This window comes from Eutrigla gurnardus (genome assembly GCF_963514095.1).
Source record: "Eutrigla gurnardus genome assembly, chromosome: 9".
Taxonomy (NCBI): Eukaryota; Metazoa; Chordata; class Actinopteri; order Perciformes; family Triglidae; genus Eutrigla; species Eutrigla gurnardus.
The window spans coordinates 29,863,801-29,889,502 of record NC_139923.1 but is presented as its reverse complement, the minus strand read 5'-3'; the positions used below and the strand labels follow the sequence as shown (position 1 = coordinate 29,889,502).

At 48.5% G+C, this 25,702-nt stretch overlaps 1 protein-coding gene across 1 annotated transcript in view; it reads left to right on the top strand.

The window, feature by feature from the left end:
• The window catches only part of ptprbl (protein tyrosine phosphatase receptor type B, like), a 34,024-nt gene extending 9,540 nt beyond the window's left edge, over window positions 1-24,484 (top strand). The window contains exons 4-34 of the mRNA XM_084017056.1: window positions 1,947-2,211; window positions 2,610-2,921; window positions 3,541-3,804; window positions 4,251-4,514; window positions 5,859-6,134; window positions 6,216-6,482; window positions 7,095-7,361; window positions 8,779-9,042; window positions 9,229-9,492; window positions 9,663-9,926; window positions 11,432-11,695; window positions 12,374-12,643; window positions 12,759-13,022; window positions 13,112-13,378; window positions 13,478-13,768; window positions 13,908-14,186; window positions 14,274-14,423; window positions 15,199-15,460; window positions 15,672-15,778; window positions 15,981-16,086; window positions 16,549-16,626; window positions 16,921-16,938; window positions 17,018-17,099; window positions 17,852-17,942; window positions 18,046-18,122; window positions 18,207-18,341; window positions 18,422-18,544; window positions 19,754-19,917; window positions 20,029-20,164; window positions 22,969-23,089; window positions 23,193-24,484. Coding sequence (XP_083873182.1) covers window positions 1,947-2,211; window positions 2,610-2,921; window positions 3,541-3,804; window positions 4,251-4,514; window positions 5,859-6,134; window positions 6,216-6,482; window positions 7,095-7,361; window positions 8,779-9,042; window positions 9,229-9,492; window positions 9,663-9,926; window positions 11,432-11,695; window positions 12,374-12,643; window positions 12,759-13,022; window positions 13,112-13,378; window positions 13,478-13,768; window positions 13,908-14,186; window positions 14,274-14,423; window positions 15,199-15,460; window positions 15,672-15,778; window positions 15,981-16,086; window positions 16,549-16,626; window positions 16,921-16,938; window positions 17,018-17,099; window positions 17,852-17,942; window positions 18,046-18,122; window positions 18,207-18,341; window positions 18,422-18,544; window positions 19,754-19,917; window positions 20,029-20,164; window positions 22,969-23,089; window positions 23,193-23,215 — 6,015 coding nt within the window. The 3' untranslated portion in view covers window positions 23,216-24,484. The remainder of the gene's footprint in view (window positions 1-1,946; window positions 2,212-2,609; window positions 2,922-3,540; window positions 3,805-4,250; window positions 4,515-5,858; window positions 6,135-6,215; window positions 6,483-7,094; window positions 7,362-8,778; window positions 9,043-9,228; window positions 9,493-9,662; window positions 9,927-11,431; window positions 11,696-12,373; window positions 12,644-12,758; window positions 13,023-13,111; window positions 13,379-13,477; window positions 13,769-13,907; window positions 14,187-14,273; window positions 14,424-15,198; window positions 15,461-15,671; window positions 15,779-15,980; window positions 16,087-16,548; window positions 16,627-16,920; window positions 16,939-17,017; window positions 17,100-17,851; window positions 17,943-18,045; window positions 18,123-18,206; window positions 18,342-18,421; window positions 18,545-19,753; window positions 19,918-20,028; window positions 20,165-22,968; window positions 23,090-23,192) is intronic.
• Window positions 24,485-25,702: the final 1,218 nt, after the last annotated feature.

The following is a 25,702-nucleotide window of genomic DNA, read 5'->3' as shown; positions in this document are numbered from 1 at the left end:
GAGGGCCAGGAAGTGGAGAGTCTGCAGGGAGGCATAGGCTGAAATGGTGTCCGCCTTCTTGACTGCAGACTGGCAGTTCCACAGCCCCCCTAGTACTTCAAGTTCCTTACCGGTGGAGAATGGTGGGTAACAGAGATCGGATGGGTTACAGCCTCGAGTGAAGGGTCTCCGGTAAAATCTTCTCCAGTGTGATGTCCTGACTGGGATAAGACACATGGCTGCGAGGGGGGGGGGGGGGGGGGGTGAGATGTTATGCCTACCTCAATGGACTTCCTCGATGGACTTCCGCAGATAGACTCCCTTGTCTTTGTTCAGCTGTCTTCCCACAGACTCCCACAGATAGACTCCCTTGTCTTTGTTCAGCTGTCTTCCCACAGACTCCCGCAGATAGACTCCCTTGTCTTTGTTCAGCTGTCTTCCCACAGACTCCCGCAGATAGACTCCCTTGTCTTTGTTCAGCTGTCTTCCCACAGACTCCCGCAGATAGACTCCCTTGTCTTTGTTCAGATGTCTTCCCACAGATAGACTCCCTTTGTCTTTGTTCAGATGTCTTCGTTCTGATGGCCTGACGCTGCAGCTGACGCTGTAGTGACAGCCTTTTACGTGCTCAGTTTACCGCAAGTACTGACTATGACCCCTCCCTCCAATCAACTCTATTGACTACAGCTGAGCTGGCTGAAACTAGCTGATTGCTTACTTAGCATAGACAGCTTCACAATAATTTAAACAACAAGCTATCAACACAAGACTAAATGTTACAACTAGCTTTACTCACACAATGCCTAAACCCAAATCTACAATTAGTTTCTGACTTACCAACAAGAGACAAAGCAGCTTTCTCCAGACAAAATGTTCACCTGTTCATCTAACCTTCACCTGTTCATCACACCTTCACCTGTTCATCTAACCATCACCTGTTCATCACACCTCCACCTGGTCATCTCACCTTCACCTGGTCATCTTACCTTCACCTGGTCATTTCACCTTCACCTGGTCATCTTACCTTCACATGGTCATTTCACCTTAATGTAACCTTCACCTGGTTATCTCACCTTCACCTGGTCTTCTCACCTTCAGCTGTTCATCTCACCTTGATCTCACCTTCACCTGGTCATCTCACCTTCACCATGAGTGTGTTAAATGTGACTGGTCCTCATGTGAATGTTATCATTTAGCTGGATTATGAATTTGTTCCTCTTTGATGAAATTATTTCTCCAACTGTGACCTCTTCTATTCTTAGAGCCTCTTTCTGGCGCTGGATCTGAGGCTGCTTCCTGATTGGTTAACTCTGTAACAATAGTTGGTTGTGATTGATGGAGCTCAGTGTGATGCTGAAGGTCATCAGAGATAGTGGGAGGCGGGCAGGAAGGAAGGCAGGGTGGGGTGTCGGTCTGCATTGGTTCACAGCAGTGAAAGTTCACTGTTTGATGAACGTGAGGAATGAATCTGTGTGATACAGGAGCTGCAGATATGTGAATATGTCTCTGATATAAAGCAGCAGTGCGACTTTATATTCTCGGTATGTCAGCTGATCTGGGGATGCACCACATTTCTGGTTTGTTGATTGAACGGACGGATTTAAATCAGAGGCCGCGATGTTCAGATGTCTGATTCTTTTGTTTTGGAGCGTCAGCGAGGTGAGTCGTAGTAGTATTATTGTTCCCATAGATTTGTGTTTAATAACAAAACAAAGGATTATTAGCTATAGTTCCAGATAATAGATACATAATGATGTAAACTGATATGAATCTTAATGTTTTAAATATATTTGATCATTTGCATATTCATATTTAAAGTTTATTCATATACCAGATATGAATGTATCAATAATATATTCAATTATCAATAATATATTTCTATAATCTCTACGTCATCTATTTAAACAAATTTCTTACCTGATTTAGCCACCTAGGCTCACCTGTGCTGACGTCACTTCCTGTTTCAGACTTCCCAATGCAACATCAACGTGACAGACATCATCTCGAGCTCCAGTTCCGTCACGGTGACGTTCACCACCGCTGGTGTGTCCTGTGACTTCAGCCTGGTCACCGATGTGGACTCGCGGGCTGACACCACTCCCTGTGACCCGGATGGAGGGTCCAGGACCAGCTTCACCTGTGTCATCATGGGTCTGGATCCCGGGACTTTGTACCGGTTAACGGTGATGTCAAGGAAGGGAGGAGAAAGGAACAACGTGTCAGTGCGCACAGGTGAGTGGAACTACATAGTTAGGTTGAGACAACTAAACTACATAGTTAGGTTGAGACCACTAGACTACATAGTTAGGTTGAGAACACTTAACTATAAAGTTATGTTGAGACCAATAAACAACATAGTTAGGTTGAGACAACTAAACAACATAGTTAGGTTGAGACCAATAAACTACATAGTTATGTTGAGACGACTAAACAACATAGTTAGGTTGAGACCAATAAACTACATAGTTATGTTGAGACGACTAAACAACATAGTTAGGTTGAGACCAATAAACTATATAGTTAGATTGAGACCAATAAACACACAGTTTAACAGAGTGTGTTGGTTTGTCGTGGTCTCTGTCCACCTTGCTTGATGCTACCCGGCTGAGTCCTGTTTTGTCCCTTCTCAGACCCGGTTGGTCCAGCTTACATGGATGTCCAGCTGGACCCGGTTCAGACTCAGTATAAAAGCCAGGCTGAGGTCTATGGTGCTTCTCCTGGTCTGCGGGTTTCCTGGTCTCATTCTGCTGGTCACGTGGACTGGTATGATCTGACTCTGGCAGACCCCAGCTCAGGATCCACCCGGAGGACCAGAATCATGGACTCTGCAGCCCTCCAGTCTGGTTTTACCTCCCTTGTCCCCGGGACCCTGTACACTGTCAGTGTGGTGGCTACAGCCGGGGACAAGAACGCCCCACCTGTCCTCAGGACAGTAGCTACAGGTGAGACACAGCAACCACATCGTCGTTGTCTCAGACCTCAACTCTTGGGACAGTCAGAGTCCAGTGATCCTTCAGGAGGGTCATAGTCCTGTGATCCTTCAGAAGAGTCATAGTCCAGTGACCCTTCAGGAGGGTCAGAGTCCTCTGATTCTTCAGGAGAGTCACAGTCCTGTGACCCTTCAGGAGAATCATGGACCCATGATCCTTTAGGAGGGTCATAGTCCTGTGATCCTTCAGAAGAGTCATAGTCCAGTGACCCTTCAGGAGGGTCAGAGTCCTCTGATTCTTCAGGAGGGCCATAGTCCTGTGATCCTTCAGGAGGGCCATAGTCCTGTGACCCATCAGGAGACTCATAGTCCTGTGACTCTTCAGGAGGGTCAGAGTCCTCTGATTCTTCAGGAGGACCATAGTCCTGTGACTCTTCAGGAGGGTCATAGTCTCCGTGATCCTTCAGGAGACTCATAGTCCCATGACCCTTCAGGAGGACCATAGTCCCGTGACCCTTCAGGAGGGTCAGAGTCCTGTGACTCTTCAGGGTGGCCATAGTCCTCAGTTTGGTTTGGAGGAGAATCGTTGAATGAAAAGTGGTATGAACTGTCTATCTGTCTCCGTCCTCCAGCTCCGTCATCCGTCCTCAGCCTCCAGGTGGCATCTTCTTCCTCCGACAAACTCAGCGTCTCCTGGCAGGTGGGTCCAGGTCGAACCGAGCGCTCCAGGGTTCTTCTGATGGATCAGGACCTGGTTCTGCTGAAGAATGTCACTTTGCCAAACACAGTGACCTACGCTGAGCTGGACCACCTGCAGCCCGGGACCCTGTACACCGTCACCGTGGTAACAGAGGCTGTCGGCCTGCAGAGCTCCGCCTCCAAACAGGCGACCACAGGTAGATATTATGAAATGCTCTCTTGCTGTTGGTTCTGGTTTTACTGAACACTTCTTGTCTGGTTTCATTGCTACATTTACTTTGGTGTGACTTCTCATATGGCTACTAAAGGTTTATGGGGATCTGGAGGTTTATGGGGATCTGGAGCTTTATTTTGAAGGCCTGGTCTGTGTCACCTGAAGGTGCTTCTGTAGATTTCAGCTCTAATGGTTTCCAGTAACATCACTCTGCTGTTGATTTTTGGTTATTTTGGGTTCTTTGGCGCCTCCCTTCCTCTCAAACTGCCTCCACCCAGAAGCTTTAATATGTGGTATGTGATCTTTCATTGAGAGGCCTCAACATCTCATTGTCTGTCCTATTATTTCTATACAAAACATTGTTTAAAGTCAAAATTTTACCAGAAGTTAAACTCTGTAACTATAATCACTTCCCCTCTTCCTCCTCAGTCCCAGCTCTGGTCTCAGATCTAAAGTTGGACAACAATGGCAGATCAGACAGTCTGCAGGCGTCCTGGTTGTCCTCTGAAGGTGGCGTAGACATCTACAGGGTGACCCTGTCAGCGCTAGGGTCAACCCCTCAGGAGCGCTTCCTGTCTCCCAACATCACCCATGTGGTCTTCGGGGGTCTGACCCCTGGAAGGAGCTACCAGCTGTGTGTCAGGACCATAGCTGGAGGACAGAGCTCAGAGACCAGGACCAGCGGGAGGACAGGTACATGTTCAGAAACACCATGAGCTGCATGTATCTTTATTAATAATGCAGTTTTAGGCATCCCAGGAGGTAGTCTCACTTTAATGAACTACCATTAAAGTGAAGACTACCTACTGACATGCTCAGTCTGTAGTATTTGTTTTAATGATAGTTCCCCATCCTGTCTCAGTCTGTAGTCTTTGTTTTAATGATGGTTCCCCGTCCCGTCTCAGTCTGTAGTCTTTGTGATAATGATAGTTCCCCGTCCTGTCTCAGTCTGTAGTCTTTGTTTTAATGATAGTTCCCCGTCCTGACTCAGTCTGTAGTCTTTGGATTTATTCTTTGTTTTAATGATAGTTCCCCGTCCTGACTCAGTCTGTATTCTTTGTTTTAATGATAGTTCCCCGTCCTGTCTCAGTCTGTAGTCTTTGTTTTAATGATAGTTCCCCATCCTGTCTCAGTCTGTAGTCTTTGTTTTAATGATGGTTCCCCGTCCCGTCTCAGTCTGTAGTCTTTGTGATAATGATAGTTCCCCCGTCCTGTCTCAGTCTGTAGTCTTTGTTTTAATGATAGTTCCCCGTCCTGTCTCAGTCTGTAGTCTTTGTTTTAATGATAGTTCCCCATCCCATCTCATTCTGTAGTCTTTGTTTTAATGATAGTTCCCCTTCCTGTCTCAGTCTGTAGTCTTTGTTTTAATGATAGTTCCCCGTCCTGACTCAGTCTGTAGTCTTTGTTTTAATGATAGTTCCCCGTCCTGTCTCAGTCTGTAGTCTTTGTTTTAATGATAGTTCCCCGTCCTGACTCAGTCTGTAATCTTTGGATTAATGATAGTTCCCCGTCCTGACTCAGTCTGTAGTCTTTGTTTTAATGATAGTTCCCCGTCCTGTCTCAGTCTGTAGTCTTTGTGATAATGATAGTTCCCCATCCTGTCTCAGTCTGTAGTCTTTGTGATAATGATAGTTCCCCATCCCGTCTCAGTCTGTAGTCTTTGTTTTAATGATAGTTCCCCGTCCTGTCTCAGTCTGTAGTCTTTGTTTTAATGATAGTTCCCCGTCCCATCTCATTCTGTAGTCTTTGTGATAATGATAGTTCCCCGTCTCGTCTCAGTCTGTAGTCTTTGTTTTAATGATAGTTCCCCGTCCTGTCTCAGTCTGTAGTCTTTGGATTAATGATAGTTCCCTGTCCTGACTCAGTCTGTAGTCTTTGTTTTATTGATAGTTCCCCATCCTGTATCAGTCTGTAGTCTTTGTTTTATTGAGAGTTACCCGTCCTGTCTCAGTCTGTAGTCTTTCTTTTAAAGATGGTTCCCCGTCCCGTCTCAGTTTGTAGTCTTTGGATTAATAATAGTTCCCCGTCTTGACTCAGTCCCTCAGCCAGTGTCATCTCTCTCCATGGCGCCTGTCGGAGACGACAGGACACTGAGGGTCAACTGGACACCCCCCAGAGGAGACTGGGAGAACTACAGCGTTCTCTTGAGGAATGACTCGGCGGTTCTGGTGAACCAGACCATCAGTAAGCTGAGCAGACAGCACACCTTCTCCTCCCTGGAACTTGGTCTTGTGCCAGGTCGACTCTACGGGGCCGAGGTCAAGGTTCACAGTGGCATGTTGGCTAACACAGCTCGTTGCCATGGACGACTGGGTCAGTTCATATTCATACCTTCTGTCATCCTTTATTGACTCTTTGATATTTTGCATGGTGATAACTGTGATCATGCTACAGCCCCACGGCCCGTGCAGCAGCTGCTCGTCCGTCACACAGATGAAACCACTCTGAGCGTCCTGTGGAGCCGACCGGTCGGTGAGTGGGACGGCTTCACTGTGGTGCTCAAGCAGGCGGACCCCGCCACCGTGGTGGCTCAGAGGATCCTCTCCTGGGAGGCCAGAGAGTGCACCTTTAATGTCCTCACCTCAGCACGGCTGTACACCGTCACCGTGACAACCAACAGCGGCAACCTGACCAGCTCTGCCACCATCACCGCTTGGACCAGTATGTCCGAATTATCAACATTATATGTGGTCTACATGGCAATACATGAACCCATATGTTTATGTGATCTGTTGGGTTAATGATAGTTCCCCGTCCTGTCTTAGTCTGTAGTCTTTGTTTTAATGATAGTTCCCCGTCCTGTCTCAGTCTGTAGTCTTTGTTTTAATGATAGCTCCCCGTCCTGTCTTAGTCTGTAGTCTTTGTTTTAATGATAGTTCCCCGTCCTGTCTCAGTCTGTAGTCTTTGTTTTAATGATAGTTCCCCGTCCTGTCTTAGTTTTAATGATAGTTCCCCATCCTGTCTCAGTCTGTAGTCTTTGTTTTAATGATAGTTCCCCGTCCTGTCTTAGTCTTTGTTTTAATGATAGTTCCCCGTCCTGTCTCAGTCTGTTGTCTTTGTTTTAATGATAGTTCCCCGTCCTGTCTCAGTCTGTAGTCTTTGTTTTAATGATAGTTCCCCGTCCTGTCTCAGTCTGTAGTCTTTGTTTTAATGATAGTTCCCCGTCCTGTCTCAGTCTGTAGTCTTTGTTTTACTGATAGTTCCCCATCCCATCTCAGTCAGTAGTCTTTGTTTTAATGATAGTTCCCCGCCCGTCTCACTGTGTCCTCCTAGATCCCGCTCAGGTCACCAGGCTGCAGGTCTCCAACCTCGGCAGCACCGACAGCCTGCGAGCAGTGTGGGATCGAGCGTCCGGAGACCTGGACTCGTACCGCGTCCTGCTGGTCCACGACAGCAGCGTCATAAAGAACGAGAGCGTGGAGGCCAACGCCACCAGCATCGACTTCCATGCTCTGAGACCCGGAGCCCTCTACCGAGTTGTCCTGACCACGGTCCGGGCCGGACTCACCTCCAGACAGACCGTCGCAGAGGGACGCACCGGTAAGAGGTCTTCACTGGTCCGGGACCAGATGGTCCCTATGTTTAAATGTTAGAGTGCATATGTGTGTGTGTGTGTGTGTGTGTGTGCGTGCGTGTGTGTGTTAATCTGACAGCAGGATATTATTGAAAAGCAGGAATTTGTCAGGAATTTTCAGGAAGTGTCGACAACAACAACAAAAAACTGTGAAGGTCCGTCAGTACGAGACTTCCTGTCAGGACAGGCGTTTATATTTATATATTTTCTACGTGATGGAGACGAACAGAGACATGAGAGAGTTTTTATTAACAATCATATGAAACATTATTATTAATACTATCAAATCAATTCTGTCTGTCTCCTCCCCCTCCTGTCTGCCTCCCCTTCTGTCTCCTCCTCCTCCTGTCTCCTCCCCCTCCTGTCTGTCTCCCTCTCCTGTGTCCTCCCCCTCCTGTCTCCTGCCCCTCCTGTCTGTCTCCTCCCTCTCGTGTCTCCTCGCCCTCCTGTCCCCTCCCCCTCCTGTCTGTCTGCTCCCCCTCCTGTCTGTGTCCTCCCCCTCCTGTCTGTCTCCTCCCCCTCGTGTCTCCTCGCCCTCCTGTCTCCTCCCCCTCCTGTCTGTCTCCCCCTCCTGCCTCCTCCCCCGCCTGTCTGTCTCCCCCTCCTGTCTGTCTCCCCCTCCTGTGTCCTCGCCCTCCTGTCTCCTGCCCCTCCTGTCTCCTGCCCCTCCTGTCTGTCTCCCCCCATCTTGTCTCCTCCCCCTCCTGTCTGTCTCCCCCTCCTGTCTCCTGCCCCTCCTGTCTGTCTCCCCCATCCTGTCTCCTCCCCCTCCTGTCTGTCTCCCCCTCCTGTCTCCTCCCCCTCCTGTCTGTCTCCCCCTCCTGCCTCCTCCCCCGCCTGTCTGTCTCCCCCTCCTGTGTCCTCCCCCTCCTGCCTCCTCCCCCGCCTGTCTGTCTCCCCCGCCTGTCTGTCTCCCCCTCCTGTCTCCTCGCCCTCCTGTCTCCTCCCCCTCCTGTCTGTCTCCCCCTCCTGTCTGTCTCCCCCATCCTGTCTCCTCCCCCTCCTGTCTCCTGCTCCTCCTGTCTGTCTCCCCCATCCTGTCTCCTCCCCCTCCTGTCTGTCTCCCCCTCCTGTCTCCTGCTCCTCCTGTCTGTCTCCCCCATCCTGTCTCCTCCCCCTCCTGTCTGTCTCCCCCTCCTGTCTCCTCCCCCTTCTGTCTGTCTCCCCCTCCTGTCTCCTGCCCCTCCTGTCTGTCTCCCCCCATCTTGTCTCCTGCCCCTCCTGTCTGTCTCCCCCTCCTGTTCTGTTTGTCTCCTCCCCCTCCTCTCTGTCTCCCCCTCCTGACTCCTCCCCTCCTGTCTCCTCCCCCTCCTGTCTGTCTCCCACTCTTCCCCCCCCCCCCCCCCCTCCCGTCTGTCTCCTCCCCCTCCTGTCCCCCCTCAGCCCCAGCTGCAGTGGGTGAGGTAACGGTCAGTAACAACGGTCGTATGGACTTCCTGAGCGTGTCGTGGCGTCCGGCTCCAGGAGAGGTGGACAGTTACCTGGTGACGCTGAGAGACCACCATAAGACCCTTCACACCGTGTCTGTCTCTAAATCCAGTCCAGAGTGTGTCTTCAACTCTCTGGTCTCCGGACGTCTCTACAACATCTCCATCGCATCCCGCAGTGGCAGCCAGCTGAACCACAGCTTCGTCCAGGAGAGGACACGTACGTACATGGCTGACTGCAGGTCTGCTGGTTCTGCTGACTCCAGGTCTGGCTGCAGGTCTGACTGCTGGCTGCTGGTCTGTCTGCTGGTCTGCTGACTGGTTCCGTTTGTAAAGTGGGCTCTCTGGTCGTGGTTTAATGAAACTGTTCAGTATTTAACGTTGTAATTTAACCCTGTCCTCTCAGAGCCATCGCCGGTCCAGAACCCGACAGCGACCCACGCTGCCCGGGACGACTACCTGAAGGTGTACTGGCGTCATGCCGCCGGAGACTTCGATGTCTACCAGGTGTTCATCAAACACAACAACGTGTTCCTGCAGAACAAGACAGTGGTTAAGACGCAGAACGAGTGTGTGTTCAGCGGCCTGGTGCCCGGCCGACTGTACACAGTGAGGGTCACCACCTGGAGCGGGACATACGAAACCAGTGCCTCCACCCATGGCCGCACTCGTGAGTGACCTTTGACCTCTCTGATTGGCTAGAGTCACCTGAATCGAAACAGCTTTACTTCAGGAGCCTCAGCTCCAGCTTTAACATCAATTAAAACCCAATAGAATCAAATAACTTCCTGTTTTCTGTCTGGAGCCAGAGTCTGACGTCCTCTGCTGTCTGTCCTATAGTCCCAGCCGCAGTCCAGTCTGTGGTCCTGGCTGGACGGGGGACGGAGGACCTGCATGTGACGTGGTCTGCTGCTCCAGGTGACGTGGACCACTACGAGGTGCAGCTGCTTTTCAACGACATGAAGGTGTTTCCTCCCACCACTCTGGGCAGCAGCGTGGGAGAGTGTGTGCTGTCTTCGCTCACACCTGGGCGCCTCTACAAGATCCTGGTCTCCACCTTCAGTGGCCCCAACCAGAGGGCCCAGTTCATCGAGGGCCGCACAGGTCAGACTCCCTGTAATGAGGAGACAAGATGTTGCTGGTGGTTCAGTTGTACAGGTTGAGGTGATACAGTGTAACCGTTTTGCTGTGATACAGTGTTACCGTGTTGCTGTGTTACAGTGTTGCCATGTTGCTATGATATAGTGTTACCATGTTGCAGTGATACAGTGTGATTGTGTTGCGGTGATACAGTGTTACCATGTTGCAGTGATACAATGTTACTGTGGTGCAGTGATATAGTGATACAGTGTGACTGTGTTGTGGTGATATAGTGTTAACGTGTTACAGTGTTACGGTGATATAGTGTTAGTGTTGCAGTGATACAGTGTGACTGTGTTGCGGTGATACAGTGTTAACGTGTTACAGTGTTACGGTGATATAGTGTTAGTGTTGCAGTGATACAGTGACTGTGTTGCGGTGATACAGTGTGACTGTGTTGCGGTGATACAGTGTTAACGTGTTACAGTGTTACGGTGATATAGTGTTAGTGTTGCAGTGACACAGTGTGACTGTGTTGCGGTGATACAGTGTGACTGTGTTGCGGTGATACAGTGTTAACGTGTTACAGTGTTACGGTGATATAGTGTTAGTTAGCGCTGTGCGATATTACGATATATATCGTAGTACGATATAAAAATGTCTACCATAGGATATAACCCTCTGTCGTTTATATCGTAATTTTAACGTGTAGGCTACTTGTTTAGCACTGTTGCTACACGCATTTCCACTGCATGCGTCTCCGCTGCGTTGCGTCTCCGCCATGCCAGCGGAGCAGATACGTTTCACTTTAGTCTATGGGTCGATCCCCACCAGTTCCGCTGCGCTGCGTGTCCGCTGCGTGTCCGGCAGTCCGCAGCTCTCCGCAACAAATACGGACTTCTATTTCTGGCGGATGCCGGACCACGGCGCAGCAATTCAGCACAGGGCAAATATAGCGAAACAGGAAGTTCGGTACATACTCAACAATAAAACTTTTCAAAATAAAACACTTGTGTTAATAAAACCACTTGACTACGTCAAAAAAATTCTTGTACTCCTTCCTTGGGAACACTGACCTTTTTATAGGTCCAGCTGCGAGGCCTACTGGCTGTCCTAACCTGAACAAGATATTTATTTTTTTATATTTACATAAAAGCTTGTAATAGTTTTCGTTGCAAAAAGTCACGAATAAAAGGAAAGAAGAAAGTGCCATTCATTTGCCTTTCATTCACATGGTTATTAAAAATAGTGCTGAGATGTGATTTAATTATTTATATATATATATATATATATATATATATATATATATATATATATAATTCTAAGAAAAAATACTATATCGGGATATATATCGTTATCGGGATATAAAATTAGCTATATCGGGATATAAAATTTTGTCCATATCGCACAGCACTAGTGTTAGTGTTGCAGTGATACAGTATGACTAGGTTATGGTGATATAGTGTTAGTGTTGCGGTGATATAGTGTTACTGTGTTGCTGTGATTCAAAAGTGTCTCTTCCTCCTCAGTTCCTAGTAAAGTGAAGAACATCCACATCAGTAACAGCGGAGACAGCAGCAGTCTGAAGGTGAGCTGGACTCCTGGTCAGGGTGATGTGGACGGATACTCGGTGTCCCTGTACCGACAGGACAGACGGCTGGACATCCGGCCAGTCCTCAAACGCTACAACGAGGTGACATTCGGCTCCCTGCAGCCGGGACAGATATACAGCGTGACGGTTCAGTCTGTCAGCGGGGAGCTGCTCAACAACAACACGGCGACAGGACGCACAGGTATGACGCGATACTACACTGTACTACACTGTACTGCACTGTACTGCATTGTACTGCACTGTCCTACACTGTACTACACTGCAGGACAGCCAGTACACTGTCCTACACTGTCCTGCACTGCACTGCACTGTACTACACTGTCCTACATTGTACTACACTGTGCTACACTGTCCTACACTGCACTGTCCTACACTGTACTACACTGTACTACACTGTACTACACTGCAGGACAGCCTGTACACTGCCCTACACTGTACTGCACTGTACTGCACTGTGCTACTCTGTACTACACTGCAGGACAGCCTGTACACTGTCCTACACTGTACTGCACTGTCCTACACTGTACTACACTGCAGGACAGCCTGTACACTGTCCTACACTGTACTGCACTGTCCTGCACTGTACTGCACTGTCCTGCACTGTACTGCACTGTCCTACACTGTACTACACTGGTCCTACACCTTACTGCACTGTACTGCACTGTCCTACACTGTCCTTCACTGTACTGCTCTGTACTACAATGTACTGCTCTGTACTACACTGTATGACACAGGCCAGACACAGTACTACAATATTACAGGATATACATATACTAGTATTCTAGTACTTGTGTATTTGTACTGCTGATAGTGTACCTGTAGTATGGGATACTATATTTATGTCATGTGTTGTTCTCAGTACCGTCAGCAGTGACGGGGCTCCAGGTGGACGACCTCCAGCTCACCTGCAGCCTCCAGGTGGTCTGGCAGGAGGCTCTGGGGGTCTCTGACGGATACGTCCTGCAGGTTCTGGATGACCGAGGCAGCCTGGTGTCAAACACCTCTCAGCCCTCCGGACACACCAGGTTCAGGTTCGACGGCCTCACTCCAGGCAAGAAGTACAAGGTCCTGGTCCAGACCACCAGTGGGGGCGTCCACAGTCTGGGAGCCAGTGTGGTGGCTCGTACACGTAAGAGATCTAATTTTTAGAAATGTTTAAGTTTTATGTAACAGTTAAATAACACAGCGATGGTTAAACCAGTCTCATACTCTCTGGACTCTCCTGCCCCCCTTTGTCCCGTCAGGTCCTGCAGTTGTCACTGATCTGTCCATCAAAGCCAACACCAGCACCAGTCTGTCCTTCCACTGGTCTCCACCTGATGGACAGTTTGATATTTATGATATTTCCTTGTATAAAAGTGACGACTCGCTGCAGGAGCGACGGCGCGGCCAGTCCAGCAGTCAGCAGGTCTCCTTCCAGGGTCTCAGACCCGGAGCTGCATACAGGATGGTGGTGGTGACCCACAGTGGAGAGCAGACCAACCCAGCAAGTATCTGGGCCAGGACAGGTGAGCCACCTTGTTCTCATTGTTATCATGATTCACGGTGTATCAGAACCCCCTCAGTTGGAACTGACGGGTGTGCATCTGGTCTTCAGTCCCAGCAGCTGTGGTGTCTCTGAGAGCTCACAGTGGAAACCAGTCTGATGATCTGTGGGTGAACTGGGACCGTGGTGCTGGTGATCTGAGCGGGTACCTGTTGTCTCTATACGACCTTGATGGCTCCCAGCGGGCGGTGCAGCAACTGGGCTCAGAAGTCACAGAGTTCCTCTTCTCAGGCCTGGTCCCAGGTCGACTGTACCGAGCCGAGGTGCTGAGTCTCAGTGGAGAGCTGAGCAACAGAGCTGGCACACTGGGAAGGACTGGTGAGACGTTACTGGTGGTCCAGGGACATGATAGACATGTGAGCCATGGAGTGTTGTAGACCAGAAGTCTGATCTGTTTGGTCTTCCTGTCCTCCTCAGCTCCCAGCCCTCCCACCTCCTTCCTGTTCGGGGGGGTCACCAACACCTCCCTGGAGATTACCTGGAGTGTCCCCGTCCACTCCGACTACAATGACTTCGACCTGCAGTGGACTCCTCAGGACCGGCTGTCCGTCATCAACCCGTATCACAGCCGGACCTCCGGGAGCCGCATCCTGAGAGGAATGTTCCCTGGACGCCTGTACACCTTCAGCCTCCGCACCGTCAGCGGGGCCACGGGGCCCGGGGCCACACCCACCTACAGCACGCCCATTCACAACAGCATCCGCACCAGTAGGTGGCAGCACCTTAATTTCACTTCATAAGTAAAACAAGTACTTTACTGTGTGTGTGTGTGTGTGTGTGTGTGTGTGTGTGTGTGTGTGTGTATTAATACTGCATTGTGAGTATTTGTACTTGTGTCTTGCTGTAGAGCCGGAGCAAGTCCACAGCCTCCACTGTCGCCCTCAGAGCTCCACCTCCATCTCTTGTTCCTGGGGGCCCCCGGAGGCCGACTATGACTCCTACACCATCGAGTGTGCTCACCAGGACACCCGGGTCCTGGTCTACTCACGCCGCACTGGCAGAGACTCCACCGCGTACCTCATCACACAGCTGGAGCCCCACAAGCGCTACACCATCTCCGTGAAGGTGATCTCGGACCAGATGACCAGCGAGGAGGCTCAGGACAGCGTGGTTACCATGATCGACCGTAAGGACCACAACACCGTGTTCTGAGACCTTCAGACACAGAGGACACATCTATCATTAATGTTTGACACCTCAATGACTCCTCCAGGTCCTCCGGTTCCCCCCATGAGTACCCGGGTCAGTGACAGGACCGCCGTGGTCACCAAGTTCTCCATCTTCTTCAAGTTCAACTGTAGCTGGTTCAGTGACGTCAATGGTGCCATCAAGTTCTTTACTGTGGTGGTGACAGAGTCTGACGGTACCTTCTCTTACCTGCACTCGTACTCATACTGGTACCGTCTCTTACCTGCACTCATACTCATACTGGTATCTTCTCTTACTTGCACTCTTTCTCATACTGGTACCTTCTCATACCTGCACTCGTACTCATACTGGTATCTTCTCTTACCTGCACTCGTATCCATACTGGTACCTTCTCTTACCTGCACTCGTACTCATACTGGTATCTTCTCTTACTTGCACTCGTACTCATACTGGTATCTTCTCTTACTTGCACTCTTTCTCATACTGGTACCTTCTCATACCTGCACTCGTACTCATACTGGTATCTTCTCCTACCTGCACTCGTACTCATACTGGTATCTTCTCTTACTTGCACTCTTTCTCATACTGGTACCTTCTCTTACCTGCACTCGTACTCATACTGGTATCTTCTCTTACTTGCACTCGTACTCATACTGGTATCTTCTCTTACTTGCACTCTTTCTCATACTGGTACCTTCTCTTACCTGCACTCGTATCCATACTGGTATCTTCTCTTACCTGCACTCGTACTGGTACCTTCTCCTTGTACTCGTACCTTCTCCTCGTATTGGTACCTTCTCCTCAAACTGGTACCTTCTCTTACCTGTACTCGTACCTTCTCTTACCTGTACGTGTAACTGTAACCTTACCTGTCAATACAAACGTTAATATTTGGGAACTATTGTTATTAAATATTTAAAATGTTCATTCAGAGCTGCTTTACTTCACAACCACATGTCTGTCCCTAACGTGTATTTTGATAATTGAAGGTGAGGATGAGGATATTCCAGACCAGCAGCACCCTTTGCCCTCCTACCTGGACTACAGATCCAACAGCTCCATCAGGTCCTACCAGACCAGTTTCTTCCCCAGTAAGTGCACCGAGGGCTCCGACAGCAGCTCCCACTGCTTTGAGATGAATGTGGGGACGGGCATGGAGTCACTAGGGGGCTCCTGTGACCTGGATCCAGAGACCAGGAGAGACCTGAACCTGTTCTGTGACGGACCGCTGAAACCCAAAACTGCATACAGGTGAAGTTTGAAGTTAAAAGTGTTATAGAAATCAACTCTTTTGTCATGACGAAGGTTTTACTATTATAATGGATATTAATATTAATATGAGAAAATACAACAACATAATGTTATTTTGTGTTTACATGTTTTTCATAAAGATCCATTAAAATGAAGGTCAGTGCAGACAGATGTTATTGATCTCTGATATTGATGAGGAGTTTGTGTGCAGGCTCAGTGTTCGAGCCTTCACCCAGCTGCTGGACGAGGAGAACCGAGGCTTCAGCCATCCTTTGTTCAGAGACACGTACCTGTCGCCGCCGCTGCTCACCGAGGCAGGTGAGCTCCGCGTCGCCCACAGCAACCAGGTCTCCGACATGGATGCTAGAACGCTCCACATGTTCTCAGCTAGAATCTAAAGCACCTCTCTGATGCTTCAATCTGCTTATGGACTGTATAATTATAGTTAACTTATAACATTAACCATAACACATCAATAATAACGATAATAATAATCATGTTTTTTCATTTCCTCCCTCAGAGCCTCCGAGTGGCGTCGTCGAAGGAGTCAGTGCCGGCATGTTCCTCATCGCAATGATGGTGGGAGTCACCGCTCTGCTGCTCTGCAGACAGAAGGCTCGCAAAGTGTGAGTGTCCACAAAGTGAACCAAGCCTGAACCCAGACCCACACAGTCTGGTCTAGTCTCTGGACTAATGTGAGCTACTATCTAGACCTCTGGGGGACCACAGACAGTCTCTGGTTCCTCCCCATAGTCTGGTCTGGTCTCTGGACTAATGTGAGCTACTATCTAGACCTCTGGGGGACCGCAGACAGACTCTGGTTCCTCCACATAGTCTGGTCTGGTCTCTGGACTAATGTGAGCTACTATCTAGACCTCTGGGGGACCACAGACAGTCTCTGGTTTCTCCACATAGTCTGGTCTGGTCTCTGGACTAATGTGAGTTACTATTGTAGGCCTCTGGGGGTCCACAGACCATCTCTGGTTCTTCCACATAGTCTGGTCTGGAACACAACACCTCCCCAGTGTGTGTTACTGTGCTGCCCCCTGCTGGACTGACACCACCTGTGTGACACTGCTGTGTTTCAGAGTTGAGGAGAGAACGACAGTCAGGATGAATGTGAGGAGAGACACAACGACATCAGGAGTCCACCTGGGAGTCCGAGGGTAAATATACTGCAGAACTACCACTAATACTATGGAGTACACAGATAAAAGGAATAACACCTCAGAACTGTAAGGCAATAATACTGCCTTACAGTTCTGAGGTGTTATTACTTTTTAGTATTAATACTGCCTTAAAACTGCCAAAAAAGAATATAGCAGGTGATTATCTATGAGTTTGTATTGATTGACCAGTTATTGGTTGTTTATCTTTGTATCAGTGAATTGATCCTTAAAATAGTCTCTGGTTTGTTTCATCAACATGTTTTAACATATTTAACATATTTTATTCCTCAGAAACCGGCAAGTCTCCAGGTGAGAAATCAGACTCTTCTCTTTCTCTTTTTCTCTCTTCTTCTTCTTCTTCTTCGGGTGTTGAGTTTGTGTCCTTCAGTCCCATCCAGATCCTGAACTTCGAGTGTCACTACAACAAGCTGCAGGCGGACTCCAACTACCTGCTGTCAGAGGAGTACGAGGTGAGACATTACAGAGAATCTCTGATCGCCATTCAGAGAGGATTCAGACAGAAATCTTTGAAGTGAAAAAAAAAAAGTTAGTTCATTTAGTTCAGTTTTTTTAATGTATTAAAGTCCCAGTCGGCAAGTCCGGCGGATCGAGGGCACGTCAGAATTTGAATGTTTACAACTCTCAGGCTCCTCCCCCACGACCACCGAGCTCCTCCCCCACGACCTCCAAGCTCCTCCCCCTGGACTCCGTGCCCTTTGAAATCCCTTAGATCACGCCACCTTTGAAACGCGGGTCCGATGTTGACTCTGGTTTTATCACGGGGCACCGTCGCCATCTTGCTTTTTTTCCTTCTTTTCCACCGGTGTTTTCTTTTCCTTGGTTGTTTTGGACCTCCTCGTTTGGGTTTTTAACGAGGAATTGGAAGCTTGTTGTTATTTCCCTTCACCTCCCCCCTGTGATAGTGGAACGACCCGAGGGGGAAGGGGCTCTGTGTGTGCATGAACACAGCCCTGCGTGCTGATTGGACAGGATGATCCGGGCTCTGTCTATCTTTGCAAAACAAACAACAGGCTCTACGTGCACGTAGAGGCGCGCTTTTTCTTCTAAAACCAGATGATTTATGTTGTTCTATCGGAGCGTAGTGTCGGCTTCAGTGAATATGATCAAAAACATGTTGCCGACTGGGACTTTAAAATAATTATGGAAGGTTGTAGTTGTTATGATGAAGAAGATCTGACTTCTTCTGTGGTGTTTCCTTCAGGACCTGAAGGATGTCGGTCGCAATCAGCCGCTGGACTCAGCTCTGCTGCCGGAGAACCGCGGGAAGAATCGCTACAACAACATCCTACCCTGTGAGTGGCACACTAACACACACAGACACGCACATGCTAACACAGCAGAAGAAGAAGAAGAAGTAGTTCTCCCCCGTGGTACTGACTCTATTTCTGTGTTCAGATGACTCTACGAGGGTGAAGCTGTCCTATGTGGACGACGATCCGTGTTCTGACTACATCAACGCCAGCTACATGCCTGTAAGATTTAATGATTGAATCATGTTTGATATACGTATTGATTGATGTTTCCGTCAGTTTTAAAGTTCCTCATGTATGTTTCAGGGGAACAACTTCAGACGGGAGTACATCGCCACACAGGGTCCTCTGCCGGGAACCAAAGATGATTTCTGGAAGATGGTTTGGGAGCAGAACGTCCACAACATGGTGATGGTAACTCAGTGTGTGGAGAAAGGCAGGGTGAGTATCAATGACACCATGTGGTCTGTGTGAAGACTCAGCAGGACTGAACTGTTCTCCTCTTCCTCACCCGTGTCCAGGTAAAGTGTGACCACTACTGGCCCTTCGATCAAGACCCTCTGTATTATGGAGACCTGATCGTCCAGATGCTGTCTGAGTCTGTTCTTCCTGAGTGGACCATACGAGAGTTCAACATCTACAGCGTATGTCATTTCAAATAATCAACCGATTGTTTATCATTTATTAAAATGTTGACAAACTGTTTTGAGGTGGAACCCCTCTGGGGACAAAAGTGGAACCCCTCTGGAGGACAGTAACGAAGGTGGAAACTCTCTAGTGACAAAGGTGGAACCCCTCTGGGGGCTGCTGATGACAGCAGAACTCCTCTGGTGACGAAGGTGGAACCCCTCTGGTGGCTGGCAACAAAGGCAGAGCCCCTCAGGTGACTAAGGTAGAACCCCTCTTGTGTTGAAGGTGGAACCCCTCTTGTGACGAAGGTGGAACCCCTCTTGTGATGAAGGTGGAACCCCTCTGGTGATGAAGGTAGAACCCGTCTTGTGACGAAGGTGGAACCCCTCTGGTTATGAAGGTAGAGCCCCTCTTATGACGAAGGTGGAACCCCTCTGGTGATGAAGGTAGAGCCCCTCTTATGACGAAGGTGGAACCCCTCTGGTGATGAAGGTAGAGACCCTCTTATGACGAAGGTGGAACCCCTCTGGTGATGAAGGTAGAGCCCCTCTTATGATGAAGGTGGAACCCCTCTGGTGATGAAGGTGGAACCCCTCTGGTGATGAACATAGAACCCCTCTTGTGACGAAGGTGGAACCCCTCCGGTGATGAAGGTAGAGCCCCTCTTATGACGAAGGTGGAACCCCTCTGGTGACGAAGGTGGAACCCCTCTGGTGACGAAGGTGGAACCTCTCTGGTGATGAAGGCAGAACCCCTCAGGTGACAAAGGTGGAACCCCTCTGAAGGATGGAGACAAAGGAAGAACGCTTCTGGAGGCTAACAACGAGCAGGAGCTGTCTTCGTGGGAAGCCCCGACAGAACATGTGGGGCAGGAGGGATGTCTTCCCAGGGCCCCAATACTGGTGCGAGACGTTGGCCAGGACCCTCAACACAGCAACAGGTTTGGTGTTGGCCCGGACCCCTGACACAGGATCAAGCGATACGTTGGCTGGAACCCTCAAAACAGAAGCTGGTGATACGTCGGCCCGGACCCCCGACACAGAAACTAGGGGGATGTCTGCATAGACTCTGGATTACTGAGCTGCTTGAAGAATCCTCGTTATCTTGACCCCCATTTTCTAGGGACAAACAGCTGGTGCCACCCGTTGGTTTGTGGTCTACGGTTTACGGTCTAGAGCTCGGCATTTTGACCATTGACGTTTTGTGTGTGTGTGTGCATGAAGGAGGAGCAGCTGAGCTTCAATCGGCTGGTCCGTCAGTTTCACTACACCGTGTGGCCAGATCATGGAGTCCCAGAGACCACGCAGTCCCTCATCCAGTTTGTCCGGACTGTCCGGGACTATGTCAACAGAAGTCCAGGATCTGGACCCACTGTGGTCCACTGCAGGTACATTATAAGGACAAACACTGTCGTGAACCCTGTCACCCATGAGAAGGAACCATGTTTTGTTCTTCTCTTGAATTGAGTGTTTTTTGACTGGGCTTTGGTGTGTTTCAGTGCCGGAGTGGGTCGCACAGGGACCTTTATCGTTCTGGATCGAGTTCTGCAGCAGCTGGACACCAAGGACATGGTGGACATCTACGGCTCCGTCTTTGACCTGAGACTTCACCGCTCACATATGGTGCAGACTGAGGTAGGTGGAGCAGGGCATCATGGGACTTTTAGCATCTGTAGTTTCTCCTCCTCCACCCGTGTTAGTGTGACATAGTTTCTCCTCCTCCACCAGTGTTAGTATAATGTAGTTTCTCCTCCTCCAAGAGTGTTAGTATGATGTAGTTTCTCCTCCTCCACCAGTGTTAGTATGATGTAGTTTCTCCTCCTCCACCCGTGTTAGTGTGACATAGTTTCTCCTCCTCCACCAGTGTTAGTGTGACGTAGTTTCTCCTCCTTCACCAGTGTTAGTGTGACGTAATTTCTCCTCCTCCACCAGTGTTAGTGTGACGTAGTTTCTCCTCCTCCACCAGTGTTAGTGTGACGTAATTTCTCCTCCTCCACCAGTGTAAGTGTGATTTAGTTTCTCCTCCTCCAAGAGTGTTAGTATGATGTAGTTTCTCCTCCTCCACCAGTTAGTGTGACATAGTTTCTCCTCCTCCAAGAGTGTTAGTGTGACATAGTTTCTCCTCCTCCAAGAATGTTAGTATGACGTAGTTTCTCCTCCTCCAAGAGTGTTAGTATGATGTAGTTTCTCCTCCTCCACCAGTGTTAGTGTGACATAGTTTCTCCTCCTCCACCAGTGTTAGTATAATGTAGTTTCTCCTCCTCCAAGAGTGTTAGTATGATGTAGTTTCTCCTCCTCCACCAGTGTTAGTATGATGTAGTTTCTCCTCCTCCACCCGTGTTAGTGTGACGTAGTTTCTCCTCCTCCACCAGTGTAAGTGTGATGTAGTTTCTCCTCCTCCACCAGTGTTAGTGTGATGTAGTTTCTCCTCCTCCAAGAGTGTTAGTATGATGTAGTTTCTCCTCCTCCACCAGTGTTAGTATGATGTAGTTTCTCCTCCCCCACCCATGTTAGTGTGACGTAGTTTCTCCTCCTCCACCAGTGTAAGTGTGATGTAGTTTCTCCTCCTCCACCAGTGTAAGTGTGATGTAGTTTCTCCTCCTCCACCCGTGTTAGTGTGACGTAGTTTCTCCTCCTCCAAGAGTGTTAGTGTGATTTAGTTTCTCCTCCTCCAAGAGTGTTATTATGATGTAGTTTCTCCTCCTCCACCCGTGTTAGTGTGACATAGTTTCTCCTCCTCCACCAGTGTTAGCGTGACGTAGTTTCTCCTCCTCCACCAGTGTTAGTGTGACGTAATTTCTCCTCCTCCACCAGTGTTAGTGTGACGTAGTTTCTCCTCCTCCACCAGTGTTAGTGTGACGTAATTTCTCCTCCTCCACCAGTGTAAGTGTGATTTAGTTTCTCCTCCTCCAAGAGTGTTAGTATGATGTAGTTTCTCCTCCTCCACCAGTTAGTGTGACATAGTTTCTCCTCCTCCAAGAGTGTTAGTGTGACATAGTTTCTCCTCCTCCAAGAATGTTAGTATGACGTAGTTTCTCCTCCTCCAAGAGTGTTAGTATGATGTAGTTTCTCCTCCTCCACCAGTGTTAGTGTGACGTAGTTTCTCCTCCTCCACCAGTGTAAGTGTGATTTAGTTTCTCCTCCTCCAAGAGTGTTAGTATGATGTAGTTTCTCCTCCTCCAAGAGTCTTAGTATAATGTAGTTTCTCCTCCTCCAAGAGTGTTAGTATGACGTAGTTTCTCCTCCTCCAAGAGTGTTAGTATGATGTAGTTTCTCCTCCTCCAAGAGTGTTAGTATGACGTTGTTTCTCCTCCTCCACCAGTGTTAGTGTGATGTAGTTTCTCCTCCTCCACCAGTGTTAGTATGATGTAGTTTCTCCTCCTCCACCAGTGTTAGTATGACGTAGTTTCTCCTCCTCCAAGAGTGTTAGTATGATGTAGTTTCTCCTCCTCCACCCGTGTTAGTGTGACGTAGTTTCTCCTCCTCCAAGAGTGTTAGTGTGATTTAGTTTCTCCTCCTCCAAGAGTGTTAGTATGATGTAGTTTCTCCTCCTCCACCCGTGTTAGTGTGACGTAGTTTCTCCTCCTCCACCAGTGTTAGTGTGACGTAATTTCTCCTCCTCCACCAGTGTAAGTGTGACGTAATTTCTCCTCCTCCACCAGTGTAAGTGTGATTTAGTTTCTCCTCCTCCAAGAGTGTTAGTATGATGTAGTTTCTCCTCCTCCACCAGTTAGTGTGACATAGTTTCTCCTCCTCCAAGAATGTTAGTATGACGTAGTTTCTCCTCCTCCAAGAGTGTTAGTATGATGTAGTTTCTCCTCCTCCACCAGTTAGTGTGACATAGTTTCTCCTCCTCCAAGAATGTTAGTATGACGTAGTTTCTCCTCCTCCAAGAGTGTTAGTATGATGTAGTTTCTCCTCCTCCAAGAGTGTTAGTATGATGTAGTTTCTCCTCCTCCACCAGTGTTAGTGTGACGTAGTTTCTCCTCCTCCACCAGTGTAAGTGTGATTTAGTTTCTCCTCCTCCAAGAGTGTTAGTATGATGTAGTTTCTCCTCCTCCAAGGTTGTTAGTATGATGTAGTTTCTCCTCCTCCACCAGTGTTAGTGTGACGTAGTTTCTCCTCCTCCACCAGTGTTAGTATGATGTAGTTTCTCCTCCTCCACCAGTGTAAGTGTGACGTAGTTTCTCCTCCTCCACCAGTGTTAGTGTGATGTAGTTTCTCCTCCTCCACCAGTGTAAGTGTGATGTAGTTTCTCCTCCTCCACCAGTGTTAGTGTGACGTAGTTTCTCCTCCTCCACCAGTGTAAGTGTGATGTAGTTTCTCCTCCTCCACCAGTGTTAGTATGACGTAGTTTCTCCTCCTCCACCCATGTTAGTATGATGCAGTTTCTCCTCCTCCACCAGTGTTAGTGTGACGTAGTTTCTCCTCCTCCCCAGGGCCAGTACTCGTACCTCCACCAGTGTGTCCGTGATGTCCTCAGAGCCAGGAAGCTCCGCTGTGAACAGGAGAAACTTTTCTGTCCCATCTATGAAAACGTGACCTTTAACCCCCAAAGAGGTCAGTGATCATCAAACTAACCCTGCAGCTCATTTACAGACATTAGACTTAAAATCACGGATATAAATCTATAGCCTATAAAGATATTGATCTTCTTCCACAGAGACGCTGTGTACCAGACGTTAAAGATTCTATAGACTACTGATCAATGTGTTTGACTACTGATCAATATGTTGAGTACTACAGGGAAACATGTAATTTCTATTTTTATATCAAAGTTTATATTTCAAGCATCAGATGTTTCCAAACAGAGAACTTTATTTATGTAACTTGATGTCAAAAGAACTGTACATATACTTCATGTGTGTATTTGTATATATTTCTTTCTTTTATATTTAAATTATGCGTTGTCTTTATGCTTTATAATATTTGCACATTCATCTATACTTTGTTGAACGCTGAAGGACTGTGTGACCGGTTCACCAGGGGCCTTCGTGTCACCAGGGGCCTTCGTGTCACCAGGGGCCGTCATGGCACCAGGGGCCTTCATGGCACCACGGGCCGTCATGGCACCAGGGGCCTTCTTGTCACCAGGGGCCTTTTTGTCACCAGGGGCCTTAGTGTCACCAGGGGCCTTCGTGTCACCAGGGGCCTTCGTGGCACCATTGGCCTTCGTGTCACCAGGGGCCTTCGTTTCACCACGGGCCTTCGTGGCACCAGGGGCCCTTGTGGCAACAGGGGGCCTTCGTGTCACCAGGGGTCTTCGTGGCACCAGGAGGCCTTTGTGGCACCAGGAGGCCTTTGTGGCACCAGGGAGCCTTCGTGGCACCAGGGGGCCTTCGTGGCCCCAGGGGGCCTTCTTGTCACCAGGGGGCCTTCGTGGCACCAGGGGGCCTTCGTGGCAACAGGGGCCTTCGTGGCCTATATATATATATATATATATATATATATATTCACAGTCCGCCATCATATATAATCAGATTTTATCTATAAAGATAATACGCTCATTTATTCATGAAGTAGTTCTGATTAGATTGACGACACAGACTCAGATTAACATGATGTCACATCCTGACAGCAATGTGTGACAGCAACGTGTGAAAGCAACGTGTGACAGCAATGTGTGACAGCAATGTGTGACAGCAACGTGTGACAGCAACGTGTGACAGCAACGTGTGACAGCAACGTGTGACAGCAACGTGTGAGCTCTAAACCAATGAGAAGAGCAGAACTGTCTCAACTCGTAATAGGAAGCTGCAAGAGAAGATGTTTTGTAGTGTTGTCAAAAGTCAGATTATTTTTTGAATCATAAATGTATATAAGATAATTTTAAGTATTATGCATTATTTTATCTGTACTTTATAACAACATTAACTGTACTTCATTTTGTAAGAACATACTGTATGTAGAGCAGTTAATTAAACACCACAGAAGAAGTCTTCCTCTGATTATTCATCCAGAATGGCCTCCGACCTGCTGCAACATGCTGAACAGTCACTGTGGAGGAATGTTTCACAACACGTACTTCTACTTGTGTACTGGAGGCTCACTGAAGTACTACTTTACTACGTCTCACATCTGTTTACTCCACTGCCTGCCTGACTGTTAGTGACTTCCTGTCCAGGTAAAACCCTGTATCTCCAGATGAAGAGGAGGACGTTCACCTCCCCTTCATCTGGATAAACTCGTTAAAAAGCTCCTTGAATGAGCTGAAGACTCGTCACAAAGCTGAAACCAGGAGATACGAGGTTCTCACGGGACAGAGGGCCCTCTTATAGAATAATGATAATAATAATCATAATAGTCATAATCATAATAATAATAATAATAATAATTAAAACTGCGAGCAGTATCGTGACGGGCCCGAGCTCATATGCGGTCGTGGAGTGCCTGCGGTCACAGGGCAGTGTCGTGGACGCTGCCCTTGGCGCGGCCGCCTCTCCTGGCGCAAGTCGAGACACAAGCGATGGACACCGAAAGGCATCCGTCTGTCACGTGCGGTCGTGGAGTGCCTGCATTCACACGCGTGGCAGCAGCCTACCTGTGCAGCGGCCACCTCCTCGTGGCGTGAGTTTAGACACAAGCGATTGACATTTAAAGCCATCTGTCTGTCACATACACACATGTTCATGCCTTCCTGACATCTCTTCCTTCCTCCCCCCTAGTGTGACCTCTCCTCCTCTCCCTGTGTCCTCCTTGCAAGGTGAGATGAGAGGAATTAGTTATAAAAAAAATCAGGTGTGGCTTTAACTTGGAAAAAGTGACTAAATCAATGACATTTCCTGTCACCAGTAGGTGGCGCTCTGACAGAGTGAATGTGAAAGTGCAGATGTGTTTAGGAAGGAACTGTAATCAAGTGTGCAAAGTTTGGAGCAGATCAGAGAACCAACACTGAAGGTACAATAGTTTGGATGTTAATGACAGAGTTCAGCTGACAGCTGTATGAGATGCATGTAAAGTGTGCATCTCTCCTCCTCTCTGTGTCCAGGCTGAAATGAGAGGAATTAGTTATTAAAAAAATCAGGTGTGGCTTTAACTTGGAAAAATTCACAAAATCAATGACATTTCCTGTGGCCAGTAGGTGGCGCTCTGACTGTGAGTGAATATCAAAGTGCAGATGTGTTCAGGAAGGAACTCTAATCAAGTGTGCAAAGTTTGGAGCAGATCAGAGAA